Source organism: Carettochelys insculpta, chromosome 7 (assembly GCF_033958435.1).
Source record: "Carettochelys insculpta isolate YL-2023 chromosome 7, ASM3395843v1, whole genome shotgun sequence".
In the NCBI taxonomy this organism is placed as follows: domain Eukaryota; kingdom Metazoa; phylum Chordata; order Testudines; family Carettochelyidae; genus Carettochelys; species Carettochelys insculpta.
Window position 1 is genome coordinate 58,907,696 of NC_134143.1, and position 11,439 is coordinate 58,919,134.

The 11,439-nt window shown below is 49.9% G+C and overlaps 1 protein-coding gene across 1 annotated transcript; it reads left to right on the top strand.

Annotated features, from left to right (window-relative positions):
- Positions 1 to 1,398: 1,398 nt before the first annotated feature.
- On the top strand, positions 1,399 to 11,148 carry LOC142015818 (uncharacterized). Its single transcript, XM_074999672.1, has 3 exons — positions 1,399 to 1,846; positions 2,203 to 2,724; positions 11,117 to 11,148. The coding sequence occupies exons 1-3, from the start codon at positions 1,399 to 1,401 to the stop codon at positions 11,146 to 11,148; spliced, it is 1,002 nt and encodes a 333-aa protein (XP_074855773.1).
- Positions 11,149 to 11,439: the final 291 nt, after the last annotated feature.

Here is an 11,439-nt window from a genome sequence, read left to right on the forward strand (position 1 = left end):
GGTGGGTTTTTTTGTTTTGTCTTTTGCTTCTCACTTCTGTGACTGATTTGTCCATGGGTCAGTGGCCCCTCACCAGAAAAAAGGTTCCCTATCCCTGCCTTAGAGCATAGATAGCAATTGCCTGGGGCCCCATGCCACAGGGGCCCCAGCAAAGCTCCATTGCTCTGGCTTCCGCGTCAGCCCCAAATGGCAAGGCTCAGGGCAGGGCTTTGGTTTCAGTGAATCTAATGCTGGTCCTGCTCAGTGGCATCCCTGACACCTGCTCACAGCTCCCCGGGAAGTCCTGAACCCCTGGGTGAGAGCTCCTGACTTAGGCAATTTGGATGTCTGAACTCCTTAAAACTAATAGGAATTGAGTGTTAAAATCTCAGCTTTGAAAAAGCAATGGGGACAAAGTTGTTTTTGCCACAAGGGGTGTAACATTGGTGCTATCCAGAGAGTTCAGCTTGCTGCTGCTGGTGCTGAATTTTTAGCTCAAAGCTTTTTATTTACTTTCAGAATTGTCTAGTGGTGCATCTCCTTGTGGCCATACCCGATGATTAACTCTCTCATGAGCAGGTGCCCTCTTCTTTTTTGGCTCACACCATAGTCCCTCTGTCTCTGGACCAGGGTGATCCCTTTTTGTGAGTCAGGAGCTCCCTCTTTATGGCTTGGCCCTCCAGTCAGCTCATCATAGTTTGCCTTATCTTCTCCATGCCGTACTTCCCTGGGAAGTTTGTTTCCCTGGTTAAGTACCCTTCCAGTTAAAAGAAAAATAGTGCCTTATTTCTAACTTACGTCTTTTTTCCTCTTATTAGCCGCGTCTACACTAGTCGGCTATTTCGAAGTAGCCGTGCCACCTTCGAAATAGCGCCCGCCACGTCTACATGTGCCGAGTGCTATTTCAAAGTTGAAATCGACGTAAGGCGGTGAGACATTGAAGTCGCTATCCCCATCAGGAGATGGGAATAGTGCCCTACTTCGACGTTCAACGTCGAAGTAGGGTGTGTGTAGATGAGCCACATCCCGCAACATCAAAATAGCGGGGTCCTCTGTGGCGGCCATCAGCTGAGGGGTTGAGAGATGCTCTCTCCAGCCCCTGAGCTCTATGGTGGCCGCGTGCAGCAGCCCATTAAAGCTCCCCGCCCCCTTATTTCCTGTGCAGGAAGCTGAGAGCGCGTGCAGGCAGCAGCACACACATGTGCCCAGCCTGCACATCCTCCCAGAGCCCCAACACACCACCCTGCACCCATGGCATCCAGCCAGCCCCCCAAGCACCCACAGGGCACCCCCACCAAGGGGACCCAGGGCTCCCAGCCTGCCAGCTAGTGGGGGAAGAGGCAGCGGGGCCCCTCCTGGACGGAGGCCAAGATCCGGGAGCTGCTGGGTATCTGGGGTGAGGAGGAGGTGCTCCAGGTAATGGGGAGCAAGAGGCAGAATGCAGATGTATTCGCTCGGCTGGCCGAGGGCCTGGCTGCCCGGGGTCACCCTGCCTGCACTCCTGACCATGTCAGGAGTAAGGTAAAGGAGCTGCGGCAGGGTTACGCCCGGGCCGATCTGGGGCCACCCCCGCCTCTTGCCCCTTTTACAGGGAGCTCAGGGAAATCCTGGGCCCCTGGTACACCTCCTCCCCCCCTGGCCACCCTTGACACCTCAGCCGACGAGTCCCAGCAGGTCCCGGAGACAGAGTCCACCCCAGAGGCCAGCCCTGCACCCCAGGGGGCCCCCCCAGGAGCCCACCCCGGGACACAGGAGGAGGAGGAGGAGGCCTCCAGCGACGGGGGGCTGCTGATAGACCTCCCCTTCCGCAGCTCCAGCAGGGCATCCACCCGATGGGTGTTCCCCGACCGTGGGACCGGACCGTCAGGTATGTACCCCCCCGGTGCACACCCCCGGGGTTAAGGGGCGGGGACAAGGGACATGACCAGGGCCCTCCACACACCCAGATGACCATGGCCCCGAGGACAGCAGTGGCATGTCCCTCAGAAGAGTCCATCAGCCCCTGCCCCCCATCAGGACAGCACCATGCCCCATCCCTGGGGATGGGGGGAGCGGAACCTAGGGCCCCCATGGGGGGGGTGGTTTGGACACCCATCATCATCATCAGCATCTCCGGGGAGCGGGGATGGGGAACCAGCAGCAGAGGGGTGGGGAGACAAGGGCCACGAGTCAGGGCCCAGACTAATGGCTGTCTCCACTCTTCTTCCCCCCTCTGTTCCACAGCTGCACCATCAGAGGGCCCGGAGAGCACCGGCGCGGCGTCTGTGGTCCCGGAGAGCCCACTGGGGCCATCGCAGCAGGCCAGCCCCTCAGCGGAGCACGGCCCAGCCCCAGGACGATCCCGACAGCAGCGGAGCCATCCGCAGGCATCCACCGACTCCCAGCTGCTCGCCACCCTCCGGTGTCAGCTGGAGGTGTGTGAGCGGCGCCTGCAGGTGGAGGAGCCGTGGCTCCATCTCCAGGAGCGAGTGCTGGCCTGGCGCCAGGAGGCCTGGGGGGCCTTCACGCACACATTCCAGGATATTGCGCGGCACTTGGCCCCCCCGCCGCTCCGCCCGCCGCTCCACCTGCCGCTCCGCCTGCCATCCCTCCACCATCAGCCATCCTGGGGCCTGCCGCCAAGGGGGACCATGGGCCTCCGGACGCCTCCCGGCCCCATCTGCCGGTTCTCCCGGCCCCCACCCAGCCTCGATGGGGCCTCTGGCCCAGACGTGGGTCGCGCCCCCCCACACCAGGCGCTGGATAGTAAGGGGTGCAGGGCCGAGGACGTTGCCCCCCAAAGCCCCACTCCTTTGTACATATTCCCCCCATCTTTGTAAATCGTTTTTGTTCTACCCCCGTTAGTAGCTGCCCCCCCATGTACATAGTTCCCCCCTTGTTCTTTTAATAACAAGGTTGCACTGTTTTGTTTCAAACAAAATTTCCATTTATTTCAAAGAAAAGTGTGGGTGTGTGTGCTCTTGGGTGCTCTGTGGTGTGGGCGTGGGGGCAGGGAGTGTTGTGGAGGATGGGGGGTTGCAGTGGGTGGCTCAGAAGCAGCTGTCCCTGCCAGCGTTCACCCCGCAGCCTGGTCAAAATGGGCCCGCAGGGCCTCCCGGACCCAGATCCCCTCAGGGTCGACCTGATGACTGGGGGCAGCAGGTGGCTGGGCGTTGGCCCTGCCAGCCTCCACAGCCCAGCCCTGGAAGAAGGCCTCTCCCTTGCTCTAGACCAGGTTGTGGAGTGCACTGCATGTGCCCACAACCTGGGGGATGTTGGTGAGGCCTGCATCCAGGCGGGTGAGGAGACACCTCCAGCGCCCTTTGAGGCAGCCGAAAGTGCGCTCGACCACCTGGCGTGCATGGTTCAAGCGCGTGTTGAGTCACTCCTGGCTGGCTGTGACATGGCCCATGTAGGGGTGCATGAGCCAGGGCCGGAGGGGGTACGCCGCGTTTGCAACGAGGCAGAGGGGCATGGTGGTGTCTCCCACAGGGATTTCCCGCTGGGGGATGTAGGTCCCTGCCTCCAGCCAGCGGCACAGGCCCGAATTTCTGAACACGCGGGCGTTGTGGGTGCTGCCAGGCCAGCCAACATAAATGGCCAAGAAGCGGCCCCGGCTGTCCACCAAGGCCTGGAGGACCATGGAATGGTATCCCTTCCTATTCAGGAAGCGTCCCCCGCTGTGCTCCAGGGCATGGATGGGGATATGGGTCCCATCCAGAGCCCCAAAGTGCTTTGGGAAGCCCAGGCTGGCAAACCTCGCGATGGCGGCATCTGGGTCTGCAAGCCACACGAGCCTGTGGAGGAGCAGGGCATTGATTGCGTGGACGACCTGCAGGGGAAGGACATGAGAGAGCACCAGTGAGGGGTGTGCAGGGTGTGTCTGGCCCTCCCCCCAGGGCTCACCCCCCTCCCCACAAGGTTCCCCACTGCTCCCAGGGGTCCCCCCCTCCCCACAGGGTCCCCCCCCGGGTCCTCTTACCTCCATGAGGACAGCCCCGACGGTGGCCTTGCCCACACTGAACTGCTGCCCTATGGATTAGTAGCTGTCTGGAGTGCCCAGCTGCCAAAAAGCGATGCCAACCCGTTTCTCTATGGTGAGGGCACATCGCATGGGGGTGTCCTGGTGCCGTAAGGCAGGGGTGAGCCACTGGCAGAGCTCCAGGAATGTCTGCCGGCTCATCCGGAAATTCTGGAGCCAGTGATTGTTGTCCCACTCGCCGAGCACCAGCCGCTCCCACTAGTCCGTGCTCGTGGGGTATCCCCACAGCCGGCGGCGTGTCCAGCGGGGGGAGGCTGGGAGGGCAGCAAGGTCTGGGGCTGCTTCTTCATCCCCCGAGGACAGCTCATCTTCCTCGAATAGAAGATGCTGAGCTGCCTCCTCCATGGCACTGAGCAGGGTGGACACTGCTCCAGGGGCGGGTATGCGGGCCTGTGGCTGCTGCTGCTGCTGCTGCTGCTACTGGGAGTCCATGCTGCTTCCACGGGGTGCGTGCTTGTGGCTCTGCAGACCGTGTGCTGTGCAGACTGTGTGTCTGGGAGGGGCCCTTTAAGGGAGTGGTTAGCTGTTGCTCCGGAAGTGCTAGTCCGCCCTGTGACCCTGTCTGCAGCTGTTCCTGGCACCCTTATTTCGATTTGGGCCACTTTTGTGTGTAGACGCTTCCCTGCAGCGCCTATTTCGATGTAGTGCTGTCCAACGTCGACGGTGAACGTTGACGGCACCAGCCCTGGAGGATGTGTAGACACTATTCATCGAAATAGCTTATTTCAATTTCGCTACATTGAAATAAGCTATTTCGATCTAGCATCCCAGTGTAGATGTAGCTATTGACTGATGTGAAATTACACCAGAGACTGATCTGGCCCAAAACTGTTAAAAATAAACAAGCAGAATGCAGGCATGAGGGTGTTGGTGGTAGAGTGAAGTTTTGGAAATATATTGAAATTATTTATATTGGTCATAAGGAAAATAACAGAGGATTTTAAAATATGAGCTTTCTAAATGTAGTTTAACTAGACCTAGTCACTTGACAATCATCAACATTATATAATGTGCCAGCCATAATGACCTTTACTTCCTTTATTTATGGGCGTTTTGATTAGGTACTTACTTCAGAACTGGGTTCTGAAGTGTGTTTAAAGAGTAAGAAGGCAGGATAAAATTCCTTTTCAGTATATTTTCAGAAAAGATATCAAAAGATATACTTTAATATTAATTCTAAAAAGACAGCAAATGCAATAATCACTTTAATGGTTGTATGTTTATTTCTTTGAAAATCCTATCTCTCTCCCTCTCTCAAATATGTAATTGTGGCTTGGAAAAGCAATTACAATTATTTTTTCAAGATATAACACAAGAAGAAAAGGTTCCACCAATGTGCTGTCAAAAATAATTTATTCCTGTTTTTTAAAGTCAAAACAGAACTATCTGCGTGGCATCAATCTTTTATGGGGGAGAAGAACATTTCCCTTGTGTTTTCTCTTCTTTTCAGTGACCCAGAAATATGTACTTTTAAGCCACTCCCTTAGTTACTGGAATATCCATTATTTTTTCTTCTTTTTATATGCTCAAAAGTGGACCCAACAGGAGATCTACTCAGCACTCTGTCAAGTCTGAATCAGTAACAAGAGCAGAGGAGTGGGTTCTTTTCTTTGCAAAAATGGTCTCCCATAGTTATTCCTACCCAGCAGCTGCCTCAAAAGAGGACCTTTTAATTCTCTTTTCAGAAGGGGCTGCTGAATAAATCCTATGCCCTCCCTAGCTGGGTACCAGCCTCTTCACAGAAATTTCCTCCTTTTCAAAATGAAGACCAGCTGGATTGTAACCAAAAGTAACAGGAGTAGCAAGAGCTGCTACAGATATTAGTTATTTTTTCAATTTAAAGAATGCAAAAAATACATCAGTAAATATGTAACTTATTGCTATTTACTGAGTGCCCACTACTCTATCTCCCTCTAGAATAATTAATCTGGTGACCATGTGTCTTAGGTCTGTGGTGAAAGACCCACACCACATTCCACATCAATACTGTCTCATCTATACTATTATAAAAGGAGAACTGTCTGTCTGTCTGTCCGTCCCACTGTAGTCATGAACATTCCCTGGGGCTGTCATGGTACATGTGAGGCTGAGGAGGGGGTTGGTGCAAAGGGAGCTCCGCCTCTGTGTCCACCAGTGGGGCCCAGGGCCAGGATGGGGTTCATGTGGGGGCAGCTCCCCTGCCCATCTCTGTGCACCCCACTAGGGAGGGAAGCTACTAAGTAAAGGAAGAAAGAAACCAGCGGGTCGAGGTGGCAGTCCTTAGACAGGAACCACCCTCCATCCCGTGCTTCCCTCCCACAGCCCCCATGCTGCACCACCCTGAAATCACTGGGACCTCCTCTCACAGCCTCCCTGCTACTCCTCCCATTTATAACCTTGCCCATCCCCCCACCTGCTCTGCCCCACAGCCCCTCTCCTTTTCCTGCTACACCTCTGTGCTCCCTTCCCCCACCCCCAGCCCCTATCACTGTCCCCCACTGGCTGCAGTCCCCCCGCCCTGCTTGCTGCCAGTCTGTCTCTTCACATGCCCACAGGCTGGGAGCTGCACTATACTCCCCACTGACAGGCAGGCACAACTCTTCAGTGGCTCCCTTCATCGGCCCATGGCTGCAGCTCCCGGGGCCCCTTCCCCCTTCCTTGCCTGGCCAGCCCAGCTTTGCCCCATGACTCCTTGGTGAGCCGGTGGCTGGAAATTCACCTCCGACCCCACTTTTGGGTCCCTCCCAGGTGCACTGCAGGGTGATGCAGCGAGGAGCCTGGGACGCCCCCATATGTGCTCTGCCAGCTGCTCACGGACGGTGCCAGGGAAGTGACTGCTGGCAGCGAGTCCCTCCTGCTGGGGACAGAGGGAGCAGCATGCCCCCCCCCCGCCCGCCCATCACCGGGGCCTAAAGATGTTCCCACCCAGAGTGGGAATTACACTACTTTGCTGCCGACCTCCCTCCTGCTCGCTGCCTCCACCTGTCCGGTCACAGCATGGGGAGACGATGTGCTAGAATATCCCATATGTCATGCAACACCGACAATTTTCCATCAGGCCAGCGTTTGCAATGCCTATAAGCAAAAGTCAGGGCCAAAGTCCAGAGAAATGTGCAATATAGTTATTTGCACCAGTTTTTACTCATGGCCAATGATATGGGGCAATGAGTTGGGTAGGCAACCCCAGAAACCTCAAGATATACTCAGATCAGCAAACGTCCCACAGGACACCAAGGTGAAACATACACGTTAGGTCTAAGAATGTACTTGCCCGAAATGTTCCATATACAGAAGTGATACAGTTGCAACAAATGCTTGTAGGAAAGATTGATGTAGTGTTTGTATATGGGACAAAATAAAATTTGATTGAAAAACCAACATGAGATTTTATATATATATAAATATATATAAAATATATTCTAATATATATATAATAATAATAATATATATATAATAATAATAATAATTATATATATTATATAATTCTAATATATATATTAGAAACAACCAATGCTACCTGTGCAAATAACTACTTTGACTGTAGCTGCCATGAAGGGGCGGGCCCTGCTAGTACTATATCGTAGTCCATATCAGTACTATCCACTGCCAGTCTATTTGCCTGTTTTGTCTATCTCTTATATCCTGCCTGGAACCTATACAGTAAGCTCCAGAGGGCAAGGGCTCTGTACTTCATTACTGGTCTATACATGGCCTTGGTCAGGTCCACTTGTTAGCAGAACTACCAGTTTTGGTTGGCTCAGCTTTACTGCATTGCATAGAAAAAGATTTATTTCTTTGGCTGCACTGGCATTTTTTAATCTAATGAGCTTTTCTTGAGCTCAGTGTACGATAGCAGACTGAGGAGGTGTATACTCTGGGAACCAGAGATGGTTGAAAAATAGGGAAAAGTCACAAAAACGTTTTCTTTTCCCTTTCCCTCACACTATTTTTGGTCACAACTAGAAATCCTGTGGCACCTTATAGACTAACAGATATTCTGGAGCATACGGTTTCGTGGGCAAACACCTGCTTCACCAGATGCATCTGGGTCTTTGCCCACGAAAGCTTATGCTCCAAAATATCAGTTAGTCTGTAAGGTGCCACAGGTCTTGTTGTTGTTCTCAAAGATACAGACTAACACGGCTACCTCTCTGATAATATTTTTGGTCAACATTTGAAACTGCAGTTGGAAATAAAAAAGGTGTGTTTGAACTTAACAAAGAAAGGTAAATTGGTGTTAGTGGGAGACGGACTTCCAACCCTGGCTCCAACATCCAACTCCATTTGTGGCTTTTACACTACACTAGGCAGATAAGTTGACTGCAGATATGCAATTCTAGTTAAGGGCATTGCATAGCTAGAATTGACTTATCCGCAATAGACTTACTAGCCATCTTCACAGAGGGAGGTCAACTGGAGAAACTCTCCCATCAACCTCCCTTAATCCTTGCAATATCGAGGAGCACAGTGGTTGACTGCCACCCCAGATGGTTCAATTTTGCACGTCTCTACCAGGCATGCAAAATCAAACTCCAGAAGATTGACTGTGGACCAGGTCGATCTTCCACGTGGTCTAGACGTACCCTGCATTATCGCACTGCCTTTTTTTTCCCAATTGCCTCTGAAAGGAGACTAGTAATATTTAATTCACAGTAGTTGTGGGGGGAGTAATGCTTTGCAAAACTGCTGTTATAGTAGTAGTCACCAATTCGGCAAAGCATTCAAGAACATTGTTAATTGTAAGACATGAGTAGTCTCACTGAAGTCACTCCATGGATAAATTTGTCTTATAAAGGAGGTTGAGGTATCTGGAGGACCTGAGTCTCAGATCTGCACCAGATTGGACAGGGGAATACCATAGACACAATGACTGTTCTAGTCTGTGGAGAGAGTAGTTGGGATGGATACAGCGAATAGGAGAGTATTGCAGATGTTAGGTGCTAGAAAGGTGAGCTGTGGAAGATTGGCTTCAGATGCAAATACTCTGTATACTCTGGATTGTATAACTAGCTGTTCCACATTTACATCAGGGTAAAAGAGATGAGAATTTGACTCATTTCCTTTATTCTCCAGGTCTATTCTTTACATATTTTTCTTATACAAATAATCCAAAAGAAACCTAGAGTCACCTTTTGTATTTGAAGCCCTTCCAGGGGGCTGGATAAAGGCTGCTTTTATTAACTAAATACTTTATTAACAGTGTTTGGCTGACTTCTGTGAAGCAAATTAAACGCACAATAGTATTTTTGCAGAACAGTTAACTTATTTTGTGAAGCAGCATGCAGAAGTTCACTTACACAGTGTGAAACTTCACATTTCACCTTTGTGAAGAACACTTTAAGAAAGCCACATTAAAGATAATTAGATTTAATTTAGATTTCCTGCTACTACAGTAACTAACTTGCAGGGTTTTTTTTTCCCTTGCATTCACTCCATCAGCTGCAGTAGTTTGCATGACAAACTCATACATCTTATGCCAAACAGACAAAAATATTTTGTTTTTACGATGGTTTTTCCAGGTGTCCACTTGTTTGTAGAAAACAGAGCCTTGGTGTCAAAACAGGTTCTCTTTTGTTTTTATTGCCCTTACGTTAACAAAGGGGCCTGTGGCACCTTATAGACTAACAGAAAAGTTTTGAGCATGAGCTTTCGTGAGCACAGACTCACTTCATCAGATGCTGGTCTTGGAAATCTGCAGGGCCAGGTATAAATAAGCCAGAGCAAGGGTGGGGATAACAAGGTTAGCTCAGTCAGCAAGGGTGAGGCTTACTACCAGCAGTTGATCTGGAGGTGTGAACACCAAGGGAGGGGAAGCTGCTTCTGTATTTAGCCAGCCATTCACAGTCTTTGTTTAAGCCTGAGCTGAGGGTGTCGAATTTGCGGATGAATTGTAGCTCAGAAACTTCTCTTTGGAGTCTGGTCCTGAAATTTCTTTGCTGTAGGATAGCTACTTTTAAGTCTGCTACTGTGTGGCCTAGGAGATTGAAGTGCTCTCCTATGGGTTTTTGTATATTGCCATTTCTGATATCTGATTTGTGTGCATTTATTCTTTTACGTAGAGACTGTCCAGTTTGTCCGATGTATATAGCAGAGGGGCATTGCTGGCACATGATGGCATAAATTATATTGGTAGATGTGCAGCTGAATGAACCCACGATCCAGACTACAGATCCAGACTAATATGGCTACCCCTCCAATACTTGCCCTTACATTGTTTTCTATTTACTCTGTTGTTTTGCAGCTCTTTAATCCCAATCTTGTATCTTCAGTGGCACTAACTGTCTGTCCCATTCTTGAGCCACAATGTCAGCTAGTGTAAATCACGGAAGCACCAGGGACTGGCTGTTCACTGACTTACAATAGCTGAAAGGTTATTGAACCATCAGTGCTTTGCTTTCTGGAGGACTCACGCTACAGGTTGAACCTGTCTTGTCTGGCACCCTCAGGGCCTGACCACTCCTGAATGAGAGAATTTGCTGGGCCACAGGAGATCAATTTGTCTAGCAGCATTACCAACACTCCCACTGTTTACTGGGCTCTTAGAAGACCTTTAGGGGTAAATTTCAGCTAAATAACAGCACAGAACTCTGAAAGGCAGGACTGGTGACTGTAAACAAACTTTATGGGACCACAGGAAGCTTGCCGACACCCATGATAAGTGGTGTTCCAGCTAACTAAAATTGTGCTGGAATATGGATGTTGTTGGATGAAAGAGTTCCAGATTAGAGAGGTTCAACCTGTACTGATGCTCTGTAATTCATCCAGCAAAGGTTGCTTTAGAAAAGTGCATTGGTTTGAATAGAGACATTAAAATAAACCTTTTCTGAAACTAAAAAACCACAAACTTCTACCCCATTAATGCAAAATAGTTAATTTCTTTCAATTGCATTGTGCCCTGACATCAGATGAGGCAGCTATAAAGCCAAATCTGAGGTGGGGAATGCCTCTTGGTGCACAACAGGTGGTAGGAAGGGGGATTCCAATTGTCCTACAGCATATTTTGCTAACATTAAATTGATTTATCAAACTATACTGTAGTTACTAGCTTTAGCCCTGCAAGTTAACATACTTTCACGCCACATTGCATGACATATGGCCCTAAAGTGTAACTTGCTTTTGTTTTTATACTCTTTGTAGACATTTTGCATTTGTTTGTCTTGGAAAATTGAACTAGGCTAGTCAATTTCACTGTCTTGCTCTCAGAAACTATCACAGTTCAGTAGTTTCAGCTATGTGACAGAAAATTTTTAAATTAGGGAGGAGGGTAACTGTTTTCAATGAGATAAATATGAAGGTTTTTCCATATTGGATTTTGTAATCTTTTCTGCCTCCCATCCAAACCAAAAGCACTTGAAAAATGTTAGGATCAAACTTCTTGACATTGTCAGTTTAAATAAATACTGTTGGCATTAATTACATTATAAATGTTTGCATTATTTTTTCTTTGTATAACTTTGTTT

Excerpts from the sequence above, each read along its gene's own strand:
- LOC142015818 (XM_074999672.1), top strand. The coding sequence starts at position 1,399 with ATGGGGAGCAAGAGGCAGAATGCAGATGTATTCGCTCGGCTGGCCGAG. Across the intron at positions 1,847-2,202 it reads CCGTGGGACCGGACCGTCAG|CTGCACCATCAGAGGGCCCG; the intron begins GTATGTACCCCC and ends TCTGTTCCACAG. Across the intron at positions 2,725-11,116 it reads CCCACACCAGGCGCTGGATA|ACATTTTGCATTTGTTTGTC; the intron begins GTAAGGGGTGCA and ends TACTCTTTGTAG.